Genomic DNA, 18,640 nt, shown 5'->3' with positions numbered 1-18,640 from the left:
TAGGGTAGCTTTCCTCCTCGAATCCGTGCCCAGCGAGATCAGAGATAGCGCTTTTGTCTCTCCTGACTGTATCCGGAGACACCGTAGGAGACTAGCCGTGCCTATCCCTGAAGTCGATATCCGGCGGCTTGTCTTGGCGTATGTAGGCTTGTATGTTGTCCCATGTATTGTGTTGGGTGTTGATTGAGGTCGTTGATTGTCTGTGTTGATCGCCCCATGGTGGGTGTCCCCCTGTCCTCCTAGGGGGGCTTGTATTTATACCCATAGGTGTCCCATTGTCCAAGTAGAACTAGGGAAACCAATATGGATACAATCCGAGTAGTCATTGTCGTTTCCATGTAGAACTCTGGTTGTCTTTTCTTATCCGGAACTCCTCCTATATCCGCAGGTTGTTTCCGTATAGGACATGGTATGTGGTGGGTCCTGCGGAGATTTAGTCAACTACTATTAGGTATGTGGTATACATAACCCTGACAGTAGCCCCCGACTTCGATGCAAATGAACGAAATCATATTCTCAACCGCGCGCAGACATTGAAGTAACTGTTATCAAGCTCATGTGATCGTTCTCGGTGAGTTTAGAGATAACGTTAGACTTCCTTTATCAGACTCGTGTGGGCACCGAAAGGGTTTGTCTAAGTCAATCTCTGATGTCGACCGAGAAAGTACATAGCGTACGACTAAGTCTCCCGTCTTGCTGTAATCGAGAATTTGGATTGAAGTCAAGAAATTTTATCTCGGCGGGTACACCATTTCTTCATTCCGTATTCTTTGTCGAGACCCAGCAACCATTCTCGAGTGATCGAGAAGGTATAGAGTCTGCGACGAAGCTTTGTCGACATTTGTCGTACTCACCTTAGTCGATCTTGGTGTAGAACCATAGAGACATGGAGTCTTCGATAATGTCGAATAGAATTTTCCTGAAATCAATACTCAGAAAAGAATATCAAATAGAAATAGCCCCTGAGCGAACACTCAAAGGGTGACATGTTATATGTATGGATAACTAAAAATAAATTAATTTTGCTGACCAATGTTTTGTGTATGAGCGTCTTCTCTCTCACCGACTTCGATCAGTCAGTTTGTAGAGTCATACACTCTCCCTAGCCCCCAGCCTTGTCGTCGGAGAATCGTTCTCGGAGGATAAGGCTCTTGGACCCTTGACCTGCCTTGGTTGAACAAGCACTGATCCTAGCCCCCAGGCGTAAAGTTGGAAAGTTAATTTTCGATTACACGGCTTGGTTAATACGCACGGCAAGAACTCTTACACGACCAGATCTTACATGGTCTTTCGTCTCTGAAGGATCCGACAAGGCCTTATCGGCTCTGGGCGTCCCTAGCCAAAGATCCCTTAGGTTACTCGGAGGCCTTGTCAAGACGGTGTAAAGGGACAGTAGGATAGGTTTCAACGCTAGGTGTCATCGTGGTAAGGGATTTCTGGGTAAAACACTTGGCGATATTGTGTACTTGCTATCAACTTTGTTGAAGTAGAGGTAGTAGGAGAAATCGCTACACTGCTGGTCGAGGACCAGGTAGTAGTCGTAACTCGACCGCGTAAAGTGGAAAATAGTGGGAGAAACACTACGTCGCTAGTCGAGGACCAGGCAGTAGTCGTAACTCGACCACTTAAAGTGAAAGTAGTGGGAGAAACACTACGTCGCTGGTCGAGGACCAGGCAGTAGTCGTAACTCGACCACTTGAAGTGGAAGTGGTGGGAGAAACGCTACGTCGCTGGTCGAGGATCAGGCAGTAGTCATAACTCGACCACTTAAAGTGGAAGTAGTGGGAGAAACGCTACCTCGCTGGTCGAGGACCAGCCAGTAGTCGTAACTCGACCACTTAAAGTGAAAATAGTGAGAGAAACGCTACACCGCTGGTCGACAACCAGGCAGTAGTCATAACTCGACCACTTAAAGTGGAAGTAGCCGGAGAGATGCTACATCGCTGGTGGAGAACCAGGCAGTAGTCGTAACTCGACCACTGAAAGTGGAAGTAGCCGGAGAAACGCTACATCGCTAGTCGAGGACCAGGCAGTAGTCGTAACTCGACCACTTAAAGTGGAAATAGTGGGAGAAACGCTACATCGCTGGTCGAGGATCAGGCAGTAGTCATAACTCGACCACTTAAAGTGGAAGTAGCCGAAGAGACGCTACATCGCTGGTCGAGAACTAGGCAATAGTCGTAACTCGACCACTTGAAGCAAATGTACGAGAGATCACTACGATCAATTAGTTGAGAACCGGTGAGTAGGTGTCCCTCGATCACTTGGAGTCATGGTACGAGGACCGCTACGCTGCCGTAGTCGTACCTTGACCATCTGAAGTTAAGGTGCGAGAAATTGCTACGTACTGGTGCGAGAACCAGTGAGTGAGCAGAATTATCTCTCGAACACCAATGGAAGTTGCGATGTGAGAGATTGCTGCGTACTGGTGCGAGAACCAGTGAGCGAGCGGAATTATCTCTCGAACACCAATGGACGTTGCGGTGTGAGAGATTGCTGCGTACTGGTGCGAGAACCAGTGAGCGAGCGGAATTATCTCTCGAACACCAATGGAAGTGCTAGAGTTGGTTTATTGCAAGTGTATCTCATGTGGCCAGCATGACTCACGTACCCAACTTATAGCATATCCGGATATCCGTTCGCAATCATGACGACGTTCGCGAGGAATTATCCGTTAACAACCTTTTCTCGAGTAGTCCAGCCATGGCTGGTGCTATGAGATAGGTTGTCGGTCTTCGTTGGTAGGTTGGGTGCGATAACTCCGCATTTGTCGAGAATGTTCTCGATAATGGAGTGTACTCGACCATCACCTACTCGAGTGTTGAATTGTTCCTGAAAAATATTTTCTAGAAGACAAGACATGTAGCAGATAATATTGAGTATGTACTTAAAAAACTGCATGAATCTTCTAGTATTATCAGGACATAACGAGCAGATGTAAATATCAGGCATTATGTAAACTGTAAACAAGCATGATTTATACAGAAGAAAACAGAGCGAGCCCCCAGCGTTAGACCGTAGTCGATTTAACATCGGGGATACTCACGCAGCAGATATTTGTATAAAGGACATACTCTAGGTAAACGCAATAAATTATAGATCTGACAATGTTGTATGATCTGAATAGGTACGATAAATTGCATATAAAATATTACGTACCTGTGTAAATATATGCCGGATATATCTACGAAATTAGTAGATTGATTAAATTAATTAACCTACTAATTACCTTAACTAGCCTTAGTAGCCGTTGAATTGTCTTCGGTGCATGTATATGACGGCAAACCAATGCATGCCTGGGCACGTATTGAGTCTGTGCATATGCATGTGCACATGTCAGAAGCGATCAGTACGTGGTGATGTCGGACAGTGGTATATCCGGCCTGTTACTCCGAGTCTGACCAAAACCGCACTTAAACCCGATGAGTGTAGTAGTCGGTTTCGGTCTCTAGAGGTGTCGGCGTCTTGTACCCTTCCGGCATCATCCTCAAGATCGTCAATGGTCGGAAATACCGTACAGATGCCCTCCGCAGCAGCGGCGTCATCTTTGAAGGTTGGATGATCTCAACAGATCAAAATTGTTGACGTTGATGGTTCCGATCTAATCGGAAGATGTACTTCAGTCGGGTTAGATCTCCTCACAGCCGAAGTCATCGAGTAGCTTGTTGTTGGAGAATCCATCCTTTGAACCCATCTCGTCGAAATCCTAGAGCACCAAAATCCCCCTACCTGGCGCGCCACTGTCGACGTTTGATGTCACGACTACGGTATTTGAACAGTATGGGGTTCGTTGGTGCTAGGATATACGCGAGACTGAGGTAAAAGAGATGGAGACGAGGATTTTTATACAGGTTCGGGTCCCTGAGCGGTCAGATAATAGCCCTACATCCTGTTGGCCGGAGCCGATGTTGCTTTTTATTCACCATAATCACACCAGTACAATATGTGGGTAGCCTATCTAACTGTTGTCGACATGTCGGTCTGAAGGTCTGACTCGTAGTCGACAATAGGGTAGCTTTCCTCCTCGAATCCGTGCCCGGCGAGATCAGAGATAGCGCTTTCGTCTCTCCTGACTGTATCCGGAGACACCGTAGGAGACTAGCCGTGCCTATCCCTGAAGTCGATATCTGGCGGCTTGTCTTGGCGTATGTAGGCTTGTATGTTGTCCCGTGTATTGTGTTGGGTGTTGATTGAGGTCGTTGATTGTCTGTGTTGATCGCCTCATGGTGGGTGTCCCCCTGTCCTCCTAGGGGGCTTGTATTTATACCCATAGGTGTTCCATTGTCCAAGTAGAACTAGGGAAACCAATATGGATACAATCCGAGTAGTCATTGTCGTTTCCATGTAGAACTCTGGTTGTCTTTCGTTATCCGGAACTCCTCCTATATCCGCAGGTTGTTTCCGTATAGGACATGGTATGTGGTGGGTCCTGCCGAGGTTTAGTCAACTACTATTAGATATGTGGTATACAAAACCCTGACAATTCTCCGATCCATTTATTCCATCCTCTCGACGACAATGCTGACTCAAGAATAATGATAACCATGGAGATATATATATGGCATCATTGGTGGCCCATATTACCAAAATAGTTTACTAGAAAAATAAAAATTAATTTATATATTTGTTTTTAGCAATTTTAAAATTAATGCTGAAAAAAACTACGTTAAAATTATCTTAAAATTAACTCTAAATTAAATTAAAAAATTTAAATTTTAGCTTTTGCTATGGTTCGTTAGACAAATAGACAGGGCCAATAGTATATCGCCGTTCGCCCTAATGCGTCGTTTGCTCGCTAGTCGCCAGCAGAAAGTGCACGGCACACTATTGAAAAATAAATTGAAGGACAGTGATAAAAAAATGCAGAAAGTCCTCAAAGTAGGGGATTATTGCACGTGGTTGGTGAGATTATATATCCATCAAATCAAAAAAAAGTCCTCATGAATATCTTCTCCATGATCGAGCATTATACTACTCCGTCCGTCTCATAATATAAGGGATTTTAAGTTTTTACTTGCAACGTTTGACCACTCGTCTAATTTAATTTTTTTTGAAATTATTATTTATTTTATTTGTGACTTACTTTATTATCTACAGTATTTTAAACACAACTTTTCATTTTTTATATTTACAAAAATAATTTAAATAAGACGAGTGGTCAAATGTTGCAAGTAAAAACCGAAAATCCTCATGGTGTTATCAAATCTCGTTTAGAACAGTGGCCACGGCCCCACGCCACGCCTCATCTTATCATCCCAAGTCACACAACGTGCCCTACCCCTCCGTCCAAAAATAAACTCATATACTTGGGTTTCTATTTCTAACGTTTATTTAATAAACTGTCAATTCTATTTATTTTTTTTAAAAAATAAGTTAGATATATAGTAATAATATTTATGTTTTATCATCTAATAACAATAAAAAAAATACTAATCATAAAAAGGTTCAAATAAGATAGACCATCAAACATTAGGCACTTAAACATACAAACGAATTCATTTTGGGATGGAGGGTGTAAATTAAAGGAGATCCTATGCTGGACTGCTACAGTTGGCTGGCGTCGAGATCGGTTTGGGATACGAATTAGATTCGATCCGAACTTATTCCTTATAGATGAGACCGGAGAGAATCGCATGCGCCAATGGGCTTGGAGACGGGAATTGAGTTGGGCTTGTTCAAATGGTGCCAAAAAGGCCGAAGAGGCCCAACAAAAAAAATTGACGCAATGGTGCAGGTCCAATTCCGCTCGACACCCTACTACCCTAGTCTAATCTACAATTTTAGTTCTAGACATTCATCCTTTCTCTATCTCATTTTATCCCAACCCACTTACTTCTATATCACCATCCCGTCTTTCTTAACCTATAATCGAAATGAGGTCATAGAGATTGATTTGGACCGACAGGGATGTGACTGAATTTCATACTTAGACTCAAACCGTTCGCATTTTATATCTATGGAAGAAGTAGTTGTGATTTTTATTAAATTTTCATTTATAATATTAAATAGTGTAGATATCTTATAAATGACTTCATAAGTTTTCCAACAAGTATTCATGGCCCCATGATTCCACACGGAGGCCTAAATCTTAATCCAAAAAATGTAAAACTTAATCTCCTGCATTCTATGATTCAAAAGTGTCATAGTTTATAGGAGTAAACTTGCGGAATATTTTGATTTGGTTCTCAATCAACTTCGTCTTTGATTATCCATGCATTTCTTTCACTCGGTTTCTTTCTCTTTGCCCAAGCAAATACCTACGTAAATGAGAACATACAAAACTCATATTACCAATAATGTTTGATCAAATATATAAGAAAAAGTCCAAATTACCACCCTGAACTTTGGGTGGGTACGAATTACCCCTAGACCCAAAAATCAGACATCTTTCACCCTTAACTACTAATATCATATGAAGAACCTCCTAGAGTAGTTTTGCGGGCGGTTTTGGTCCTACGTGGCAATCTAGTTAGTCATTTTCTTTTTAAAAATGGTGCGACCCACCTATCAGATTCTATCTACTCTCCTTCCCCTCTCACCTCTCTCTCTCTCTCTCCCTAGCCGAGGAGCCGTGGCGGCGGAGGCCAAGTAGGATCGGCGGTGGCTACGGGGCTCCTCGCACATATCGGCGGAGGTCGAGGAGGAGAAGCACGAGCTGACAAACGGCAGAGGAGGAGCGGTGGCGGCTGTGAGCATCCTCACACGCGACGGCGTTGGTGCGTGTGATGGTGGAGATGATGCAGCCGAAGTGGATCTGGTCATGGAGCTCGGCGAGGTGGGTGGCAGTGTCGGTGCGCGTCGCAGCGAGGGAGGAGGCAAGGAAGAGAGACACGGTGGCGCGGGTGCGCTGCTCCCTGCGTCGACAAGCCGCCGTTCGTCATCGTGTAGTCCACAGCAGAAGCCCGCCGCTTGCCGCCCTTCTCGCCTGCCGTCCTTCTCATGTCCTTCTCTCGTCTTCCACCGCATCTTCTCTTCTAATCAACTTGCCCTCTCCCTCACCGCCCTTTCTAGTCCTTCTCCCGCTGCCGTTGCCGAGCTCCTGTATCGGTGGCCACTCCCCTTCTCCCCACCGTATCGCAATCCGCCATCTCCAACATCCTCCTCATCTGTGCTCGTCACCCACGAAGTCCGCCGACCGCCGCACTCGACGCCCCTCAACGCTGACTCATCGTTGCTTGCCGCCCGTCGCGCCCGCCTTCTCTACCTCGCCCCGACGCATTAGCTCAGAGAGAGAAGAAAGAGAGGTGAGGTACTCCCTCCGTTCCTAAATATAAGAGATTTTGGTTGGATGTCATCCCTTATATTTAGGGACAGAGGGAGTATGACAAATGTGGCCATAGTTTTTTTTATTCTCTTTTTCTGATTAGATTGCTACGTTGGCGCCATGTGTATGTCACGTAGGATCAAACCGCTCTGGATTGAGCTAGGGGGTAATTCGTTCGGAATCAATAGTTTGAGGTATCAAAAGTTTAGTTTCATGGTTTGGTGGGTAATTTGTACTATCGCAATAGTTTAGAGGTAATTTGGATATTTTTTTAATATATAACACATAAAAAAAGGATGCACTTTAGTTGATGAATACGATATGGTCATATCCGAGCTTGATCTCATCATCATCGAATGCAAAAATTTAATAAAGTAAAAAGTGATACTAATAAAATAAATAATACTAGTCTTTATTGCGTTTGTTAATGTGTGTCAATGGCCTGGGTTCTGCCCGTGGCAAACTGTTCCTCCGGTCTCTCTTATCCACGTCCGACCCAACGCAGCATTCTCATCATCGATCCATCGGATCAACCCCTCCCCTATCTTCTCTCCAACCTTCCGTGCACGAGCAGCTTAGGTGGTGTTTTTTTTTTATTGAAGATTAAGTTTATTACGTAAAACGATGTGTAACTAACGTATAATTGATTGATTTTAATTATTACAAACTTAAAAAATAAATTAATATAATATTTTAGAGCAATTTTTATATATAAAGTTTTTACATAAAACGCACCATTTAGCAGTTTTAAAAACTTGGGCACGAAAATATTAGTTTGAGAAAAGAACGGACGTTACTATCTCCCATCTCCAGAACTCGAGGGCCCCGAAAAAAAAATAAAATTTTAAAAATCAAATAAATAAACAACGTGACACACAGGCTCACAGTCTCTGGTCACAGGCACACCCACCCAAAGCAAGTCCGTCCGTACACTCCTCTACTCCGACGAGCCCCGCCCCCGCCGCCGTAGGAGGAGTGACTCCGACATGCTCCGCCGGTTCGCCGCGCGGCGTCTCCGGCCGCCGGCGACCGCGGGGTACCCCTCGTCGGCCGCTGCGGCGGCCGCGGCGTACGCCCACGGGGGCGGCGCCTCGGTGCTCCCCGACGGCCTCGACCGGGCCTCCGACGCGCACGCCCGCAACGCCGCCGCGGTGGGCGGCCTCCTCTCCGACCTCCGCGCCCGCGTCTCCCAGGTGCGCGCGCGCCCGCCGGGCCGGCCATCCCCTCTCGTTTGCTCCTCGCTTCTCGTCTCTCACTGGATTGGAGTGGCGGCGCCGCGCACTCCTGGTTTCATATGTAGGTGCTGGCCGGGGGAGGCGCGGAGGCGGTGAGGCGGAACAAGGCGCGGGGGAAGCTGCTCCCGCGGGAGCGCATCGACCGCCTGCTCGACCCCGGCGCCTCCTTCCTCGAGCTCTCCCAGGTCGGTCTCGTACCTTACCCGCTGTCTCCCCTTCCTCGCATTCATTCATCAGGGGCACTGTGCGAACTGGACTCTATGTTGTATGCTTTGTTTAGGGCATGTTTAGATCCATCGCAAAATTTTTCACCCTGTCACATCGAATATTTGGACACATGTATAGAGTATTAAATATAAACGAAAAAAATAACTAATTACACAGATTGTGTATAAATTGCGAGACGAATCTTTTAAGCCTAATTGCTTCATGATTTGACAATGTGGTGCTACAGTAAACATTTGCTAATGACGAGTTAATTAGGCTTAATAAATTCGTCTCGCGGTTTACAGGCGGAATCTGTAATTTGTTTTGTTATTAGTCTACGTTTAGTACTTCAAATGTGTGTCCGTATATCCGATGTGACACGCCAAAATTTTACACCCATGGATCTAAACACCCCCTTAGTGAGCATCACATTCCCATTGACCAACGGAAGCTTTATGATGTATGAAGTCCCTATGGCTTAAGGGATATTGTGGATTCTGGATTGTAGAATCATTTTCATTTGTGCAAGTTACAATGTGATTACACTGCAATTATACTGTATTTATATTTGACAAATGAATAGCAAAATCAGAATCATTTTCATTTGTTCAAAATGGGAGCGAGATTTCCATGCATCAGGGGATTGTATGAACTGAACATTTGAACTATATGTTGTATGCTTTTCTTAGATGGTATCACGGCCCACTGATCAATTACAGCTTTATGAGCATTTCATACCCGGTTTAACTACAAAAGTACTCTGCTTTTGGAATGTCCCTTAAAGGTTCCAAACGCATTCTGGATGGCGATTGGACTGTAAAAACCTTATCATTTTCATTACAATTGAAGTGTGGATTTCCATGATTGGTGTGGCTCTTGCCTCCTTTCTCTTCATCACTATTTATGCGTTACACATACATTCGGATACATTCAAATAAAAAAAAATATTAACCAAAATGGATATGTGCTGCATGCATATATCATAGGATACAAGTGTTGTCTGCTCTGCATATAATCTGTTTATGACAATTCGGGGAGAAAAAAATAGTCACAGTGTGCTAATTTAAATATTCCCAATTGTTTCATACATTGAGAAGCATCAGATGAGTTCTGAAGGGATTGGTAGTGGTAGCAAATTAAATGCAAAACATGCATATTTTTGGAAGACATTGGATGTAAGCCTGAGTCTAACAATTGAGGCTGGAAAACACATGATACTCTTGATGAGCATTGGACTCTAAAATCTGCACTAGTGTTTTTCCAAGCTTTTTTTTTTTTGGTTCTGCAGCCATTTACTCCTTAGGTTTCTTTTTTTTGGTAGGGATACTCCTAAGTATTCAGCCATTTACAGTTGTCTGTCTTGTTCTAGAATATCAGCTGTTGATGGTACCTTTTTTATTTCAATAAAGCTTGCAGGATCTGGTGTTTATGAGGAAGCATTACCATCAGGGGGCATAATAACTGGCATAGGACCTGTCCATGGACGATTATGTATGTTTGTGGCCAATGATCCAACTACAAAAGGGGGCACATACTATCCTATCACTGTCAAAAAGCATCTGCGGGCACAGGAAATAGCTTCTGAATGTAAACTGCCTTGCATATATCTTGTTGACAGTGGAGGTGCTAATCTCCCCAGGCAGGCTGAAGTTTTCCCTGACCGTGATAATTTTGGTCGAATATTCTACAATCAAGCTAAGATGTCATCGGATAGCATTCCTCAGATTGCATTAGTTCTAGGCTCTTGTACCGCTGGTGGTGCTTATATTCCGGCAATGGCTGATGAGAGTGTAATAGTAAAGGGAAATGGAACAATATTTCTAGCTGGTCCACCACTTGTAAAGGTGAGTGTTCTCTGCCTGCCATTTTGATTATTCATTTTATGTTTTGCATGGTGAGATCTTGAGAACTATCCAATGTTTTCAAATCGCCTATGCACCAATAAGGTCGATCAGGCCAATTAATCGAGGCTAATCGATAGAACTGATATACTATGATAGTATATACTACAGACTATCTGAACATAGTATATTGAAGTCCACAACACCAATTTTGCAGGCTGCTACAGGAGAAGAGATATCTGCTGAGGACCTTGGTGGAGCATCAGTGCATTGTAAGATATCAGGAGTCTCTGATCACTTTGCACAAGGTAAGATTTAACATCATCCACAGTATAATATGACTTGATTACTTTCCTATATAGATAACATTTCAATTTTACTTCCTCTCTTTTGTACATCATCATTGGCATTTTGATTCTCCATATTTTAAGCCATAGGCTCCCCTCTGTATATCATTTTGTTTCTGTACATGTAAGCTGAATGTTACTAAAATGTTTTAGACAAATTCTGTACTGAAAATTGATGTAGATGAGCTTCATGGGCTAACATTGGGAAGAAACATTGTGAAGAACCTCCACTTGGCAGCTAAAGTTCCAAATGTACAAAATTCTGCTTGCGATTACCAAGAGCCATTGTATGATGTACAGGAACTTCGCTCAATTGCCCCGGCTGATATGAAGCAGTCTTTTGACATTCGCCAAGTAATAGCTCGCATAGTTGATGGAAGTGAATTTGATGAATTCAAAAAATTGTATGGAACAGTAAGTATTTTCTTATTCTTGACTAAGCTTGTAGTCTGTATCTTGTGCATCGTGTAAGTCGTTTTCTTTAACTTTACATTTATGCAGACACTGGTGACTGGTTTTGCAAGGATTTGTGGACAGCCAGTTGGAATTATTGGAAACAATGGCATTTTGTTTACAGAATCAGCCCTAAAGGGTTCCCACTTCATAGAATTGTGTGCCCAGCGCAATATTCCTTTGATATTCCTTCAAAATATTACTGGATTCATGGTATGTTATGTAATTTACTTTTGAAATCCTTCATTTCAATACACATTTTGTACACACTCAGCTCAGTGATCTTTGTGACATTTTTTTACTAGATAATAGATTCATTATTGTCACTGCATACCCACATGCCATACACATTGGATAATATTTCCCAGCTCAGTGATCATTTTTATGGTTCTGGGCAATATTTTAGTTAATGGGCAGACTCCCTGCAAATTGGGCCACCTTTCTTTACCATTGTTTCAACTTGGACTAGGGTTAGAGTAACCTTTTCACTTTGGACCACCTATATTTACATGTTGTTTCATTTTGGGGCTCTTCTTCCACCTTCAACTCCATCGATCTTCTCTCCGCCCTCCCTGAATTGTACACCGCACTTCATCCTCAAGCTTTGCTGATGCCACACTATCTCGAGTCCCGCTGTTTGCCATACTCTACCTCGAGCTGGAGCTTGACCTCCCAACAGCTAGGGAGGTCGATCTCCTTTCCAAGCGTGCGGAGGTGATGCCGACAAAGCTTTGGCACGAGCACAACGCTGGTGATCACTTGTTGGCCTGCTCATGGTGGTTCCTCTAGCCCTTTGCAGTCAAGATAGAGAGAAGAAACTGAGATAAGAGAGAGAGAGAGGGAGCTGATGTGGAAGAAGAGGCCCAAAGTGAAACAAACATGTAAATTTAGGTGGTCCAAAGTGAAAAGATTGTTCTATCCCCGGTCCAAATTGACACAATGGTAAAGAAAGGTGGCTCAAAGTGTAATTTGCTCTAAAATAAAATGAGGGTGTGGGGGGTTAATGTGCAGACTGCAAGAGAGCAACCTGTGTGGACAGCATAGTTTTGACATTGTAGTTGGGAACACTACAACTTAACGTACATATTGGTTTGATTTTGAAATAACTTCTTTAGCCCTTTTGAATGATAATTTGAATTGTTATTTGATGGCCCGTCCACTATAGGTTGGGTCAAAATCTGAAGCAAGTGGAATTGCAAAAGCGGGAGCAAAAATGGTTATGGCAGTTTCCTGTTCCAAGGTAAAAATTTCATGGGACCTTTTCCCTTATTACTCTCATTTTTTGTGTAGTTTTCACTCTATTCAGTATCTAGCCGCCTCTTGTACTTTCATACTTTAATAAGACAGTAAAAAAGATTCACTTGAACATTGAGCTTTAGTACTTTCAGAGTTCCAGTTTCAGGCTCCCATTACCCTTGAAAGTGGAATATACACATATCCCTTCTATTTTATTCTAAATATGAGATTCACTTAAAAAACACCTTTCCAATATAGCTATGCATTTGCATTGCCAAAATCTCTTATATTTTGGGACGGAGGTAGTAAATTATAACCTTACTGGCATAAATGTCCTTTGTGGTTTTAGGATTTAAAATACCAGAACTTGCAGCAATGAATCTTAGCAGTAATAGATATCTTGTATCTCTACACACAGGTACCGAAAATTACCATAATTGTTGGTGGAAGTTTTGGTGCTGGAAACTATGGAATGTGTGGACGTGCATACAGTCCAAATTTTTTGTTTATGTGGCCAACTGCTAGGATATCTGTCATGGGTGGCATCCAGGTAAAAACTTATCTTTTTGTTGATTCAGCTTGTCATATAACTTTTACTTGTACAATTTCCTAGTCAAGAATTTCATGATTGTAATTATTGGCATTCCATTTATTGCTAATAATTTTACACCTTAAGGATGGGATATTGCTATCTAGCATCGTGCATTTGTGCTTGGACTTTTCGATTTGAAAAACCTTTATGTTGCTAACCGGTGATAAAAACCATTAGCGCATTGTCAACTAACAGTTTCTGCACAAATGTTCGATGTCAGAAACCTTTTCTGGGGTATAACTTGCAAAATCAAAGCATAAATCATAGCCATTTATTGAAACCAGATCAGCCTCCTTTATTATTCAATTAGTGCAGGTATGCAATTGAATAAAGATTCAAAAATATATATTATGCAAACTATTTGGAAATTAAAACAATGTATGGAGATCATACTGTCCAATTGCAGTAACTTAGCCTATATCTTTGAAGGGAATACTTGGGTGAAAGAATAGTCCAAATAATAATTCGGTAATATATACAAAACTAAAACCAACAAAATCAGGAGGGAAACATGAGCGAAGGTACAAAAATCACTTGTTGCATAAGTACTGGAAGCTTGATGGTTTCCTGTCCTGGATAGCTCTCTTTTTTCCATGTCTTCTTCAAAGTGTGTTTATTTAATCTTCCCTTTTATTCATTGACGCTTTATGTTTAGCTGTTGTGTATACCACAATGGAAATGCTACAGTAGCACTGAGATATAGCTCGTTTTGTATTCCTAAATGGAAGGAGGCGATTACCAGTTTACCACTAGCATCCCATGTCATGTTGACATTGGTACTGGTATCCAGCTTAGTTTTAATCTTGTACTATTATAATTAAGTTTGCCATTTTGGTTATATCACCGATCGCCGGGCTGGTGGAAGCCGGCCTAAGTCCATTTTGGTTTATAAGGAAAATAAAATGTTGACAGGTCTTCCCATTCTTCTGGTGATTCACAGGAAGTATAATATTTTAGTATTTTTTTATTTGTGCATTGAAAGATGAAAGCCGGGGATTTTATCCTGGAGCTTTATGATACATATATCACATCCTTCTACATTGTAAACATCATCTTCCTATATGTCGCTATTACTATTCAGTTGAAATATTTGCACATATTTTCCTCTTGTGAAAATGTCAAAGCAGAGCTAGGTGATATATTTTTTGCAGTTCTCAATGTTTGCTCCCTTAAACCTTTTCAGGCAGCTGGTGTCCTTGCTCAAATAGAGAAGAACAACAGAAAAAGACAAGGAGTGGAGGTATATAGTGCATTCTTTCTTTTTTTTGAGAGAACTACACTGCATTCGTTATTTGTAACTCGATCAACGTTAGGTGCTCAGCAAAATGATCACTTTTGCTCTTACGCAGTGGACCAAAGATGAGGAAGAAGCCTTCAAAGCAAAAGTTGTGGAGGCTTATGACAAAGAAGGAAGCCCATACTACTCCACCGCTAGACTTTGGGACGATGGGATTATAGATCCTGCGGACACCAGACGGGTTTTAAGCCTCTGCTTATCTGCTGCGGCAAAGCCGGTTCCAGAAGACACAAAATATGGAGTATTTCGAATGTAAATCATGCATTATAATTGTGTACAAATCCCTGTATACTGTATAGTAAAATCCGCTTTCATGCGCATTGAAATAAGGCAAAATAAAATGCCTTTCCAAGGCTTATTTCGCAAGTATAATTTCGCCCTGATGTGTATAACAAAGTTATGTTTACCAGTGTTTTAGTGGCGAATAAACTGTTTAAGTTGTTACTGTAGCTAAAATACATTGATAGACTATTGTTCTGAGTCCACAATCCGTCAATGTATATTTTTTCTCTTAAAGCTTACAAAATGAGCATACTAATGTTTGCTCTCATCGAGAAATTTTATTTTCTAAACCATTCTAACATTGGTAATGTAGTGGTGAAGGGATTGTGATCCTCAGACGTGAAGTCAGAGGGGCATGGTGACGGGCAATTCACGTTAAAGGAACCTCTTTCGTGAAGTTGTGGGTATTGGATTTCATTCACTAGGGGTTTAAATCCCGATGCCCATAAACATCAGGGATTCATTCTTGGTATTTTTATCTCTGAGCGTGCCTTAAAAGGTTGCACTCGCAGGTGTGAGCGTAGTGATGTATAGACGTGTGTGACTTATATAGCTCATAAGTATTATTTTTAAAAGTTAAAACTTGATCTTAAAGCTGGATGTACTAACTTTGGGCTTGTGGTAGGACTTCTTCACGTTGGGCTACGCAGGCTAAACTTCTTGACTTGTTGGCATCTTCCTGACCGTGCCAGTCCGGTCATGGCGCACACCGTGAGTTCTTTCACGGCTTAGACTAATATTATTTGTGGATGATTAGATATATTGTGAATAACTTTTTATCGGGATAAATGAAATACTATATATTATAGCCTAGTCTATATCCACAGCTGATGTACCGACGCCTTTCAATTTGTAGCCGGATAAGTGAGTCTGTCACATTTTTCGCTCCTCCGAGACACGGCTCAACTACGTTTTACAATTGACAGGGTAGCTCGGGCCTTCTGGTCGGGCTTCATATCCTTGTACAAGATGGATAGCAACGCTGAAGCACACTAGCAAGAGCATTGCAGCACAGGCTGCCAGCCAATAGCTAACTCATACGAAATTAATGGAGATAAGTACAGTGTAGAGGGAAAGAAATATAATCTTGTGTCGACTTGGAAATCAATAGTAAATCACAGTCAGTATGAACCTAAAAATAGCTCACAACATGTAATCTAAACAATGCTGATGTAGAAATCATTTTGAGAAATTATAAATATTCGAGAACTGAACTGTGGCACGCATAATCCAAGAGCACATAAGTTTCAGTGGATTATATGATTTTTTAGTTTTTTTTTGTCATACTTATAAAGTTTTAAGTAAGAGTAAATTAAAAAAAAATACTTAGTAAAAAACGTGAATTGCCTGCTATGCTTATTAAGACTTTAGATACTTGTCTTACGTACTGGGTTGGTAACGTTACGTTCAGCAGTCACCCATGGCCAACATCATCAGGAACATGGTTTTATCTACAAGTAGTAATACAAATTAATAATTCCAGATGCAGGGTCCTATTTGAGTTTGATTTCTTGCTACCAGCTCGACGGTAATGTCATCCGTGATCTCATCAAAACATAAACATGGAGATGTACGACGTGATCAATAGTAACAATATAATACTCCACCGTCTTTTGAAAGATGACAAGCTGATGACCATTCGTCGTATTAAAAACTAGGAAGATAACCCGCGCATTCGCGCGGGCATATATTATAGTTTGTGTTCAAACATTGTACAACATTCCGGAATATAAATCGGAAAGAAATTTCATAAAAATGCACATGCATCTTATTTTTTTATTAAAAAAAGAGTGCTAAAAGGAATCATTCATCACTGTGTGTGTGTATATATATATATATATATATATATATATATATATATATGTACACACACTGTAAGAGAATTTATATTATCCTACAATAAAAAAGAAATATATTTACCCTAAAATAGATGGTAGATTTTAATATACTACTAATGTGATAAGAGTGTCTCTTAGATTTAAATAAAAATCCCTTTATTCTGGTCATATATAAACTGGTTGTAAACTGGTTGTTTGTCATCACTACTTACTATCATTGTTTTAAGAGTTAGGTGCACTTTTAATAAATGAAATTGTATTAGTACCACTAAAGCAAACGATACATTATTAATACACTAAAAAAATTCATCTACACTACATAACCCGTCGTTCATCACTTATTTTTACGTCTATGTATAAATAGGCTAAATATACCGTATCTACCGAATAATACGATAACACCGTTAAAAATAAACATGAATGCCTCTCTAATGTATGAAGTCGGCTGTATCTGCCAACCAAGGCTTCCGTATGTAATGCCTTAAAACATATAGGTCTCGCATCGATATAGCCATGCCCCTAAAATCCATCGTAGAGTACAATTTTAACACTTAGTTCACTATTGGTACACTCACAATTGATTATATTGGTAAGTACGTCACTTTAGTTACATTGCCTATGATGGCCTTTTATGGACACCACCTTAACTCAACCATTAACATGCCCATGCAAATTTATGATGGCATAGCAAGTATTGCACTCTATATTGAAGGACAAAGAGGGACAGAAAGAAGGAGGTGATGAAAATATTTTTTTTTAAGTTTTGAATCGATTTCTGGTAGAGAATAGAGAAAATATATATATGAAGTTAGTAATAAGTACTTCTCAAATTTTAATGGAATACATACAATATTATGTTTTTCAAATGAGTGGGGTTAATCATTCGACACTACTTAAAAAAAAAGAGATAATCCATTATATGCCACTGACTTTGTCGCACGTCTACGATTTGCCACTGACTTTGTCACGTTCTACAACATGCCATCGGCTTTTGCTTAACTTCTACGATTTACCATCGCTGTCCGGTTAGCCACCATTAGTACTGTACAAATTTGTCGAAATGACCAAAATACCCCTATGACAAAAACTTCCAAAACTTGGATAAAATTATCAAAATATTATATTATACACATAAGATTGTAAACATCCAAAATTTGACCAAAAACTTGAAATATGATATTACATAGTTTTTATCCAAATTTTGAAACCTTTTCTCCCAGGGGTATTTTGGTCATTTCGACAAATTTGTATAGTACTCACGGAGACTAATCGGACGGCGATGGTAAATTGTAGAAGTTTAGCAAAAGTCGATGGCATATTATAGAACATGATAAAGTCAGTGGCAAATCGTAGACGTGTGACAAAGTCAGTGGTATATAATGGATTCTCTCTAAAAAATACTATAACTAAAGAGACGTACCACCACGAAAATCTGCAAAACACCATATCATTATTTATATTTTGATAAAGATTTATACTTTAGCGCCAAATTTGTTTCCACCATATGTTTTTTATAACTATACGAGACTCATTTACTAATTCTAAGAATGTACTTATTTTCAGAAACTTATTTACACTAACTAATTTGCTAGAGTGCACTTATAGATGGGTTCAGTGGTGTTAACATTTGTCCATCAATTATACCTGGTATATTAGAATTTCTATCAACTATAAAAAATATATCATAAGTAGTTTGATGCGTATTTTATTGGATTATTCATGTTTTGCCAATGCTGCTTGGCAAAGAAAATACATAATTCTCGTGATGAATTAAGGGTTGTATTCTAGCAAAATGATTGTCTAAAATCTTATTTATTTATTTATTTTCACATCTATCTATCATGTATGCTTCTCACTCCTCAAATAGCAATAAAAAAGTTTTGAAAAATTTCAGATAGTTTTAGAATCTCAATCTCACCCAAAATAAACCTAAAAAGATCCACTTAAAAACCAAAGCTAAATTCTTTTGTTTTATTACCACTCGCTAAAATTTAATTTAATTTTCTCATCAATCTATTAATTGTGCTTCTGACACCTCAAATAAGAAA

General features: G+C 40.7%; 1 protein-coding gene across 1 annotated transcript; it reads left to right on the top strand.

Annotated features, from left to right (window-relative positions):
- The first annotated feature begins 8,156 nt into the window (after positions 1 to 8,156).
- On the top strand, positions 8,157 to 14,943 carry LOC127782740 (methylcrotonoyl-CoA carboxylase beta chain, mitochondrial). Its single transcript, XM_052310008.1, has 10 exons — positions 8,157 to 8,457; positions 8,565 to 8,684; positions 10,116 to 10,550; positions 10,765 to 10,855; positions 11,076 to 11,308; positions 11,396 to 11,560; positions 12,513 to 12,587; positions 13,002 to 13,133; positions 14,359 to 14,415; positions 14,525 to 14,943. Exons 1-10 carry the CDS (start codon positions 8,251 to 8,253, stop codon positions 14,726 to 14,728), a joined length of 1,719 nt encoding a protein of 572 aa, XP_052165968.1. The 5' UTR covers positions 8,157 to 8,250; the 3' UTR covers positions 14,729 to 14,943.
- Positions 14,944 to 18,640: the final 3,697 nt, after the last annotated feature.

This window comes from Oryza glaberrima, chromosome 8 (genome assembly GCF_000147395.1).
Source record: "Oryza glaberrima chromosome 8, OglaRS2, whole genome shotgun sequence".
Lineage (NCBI taxonomy): Eukaryota > Viridiplantae > Streptophyta > Magnoliopsida > Poales > Poaceae > Oryza > Oryza glaberrima.
Note: the sequence above shows the minus strand (reverse complement) of the source record. Positions and strands in the feature narration are given on the sequence as shown.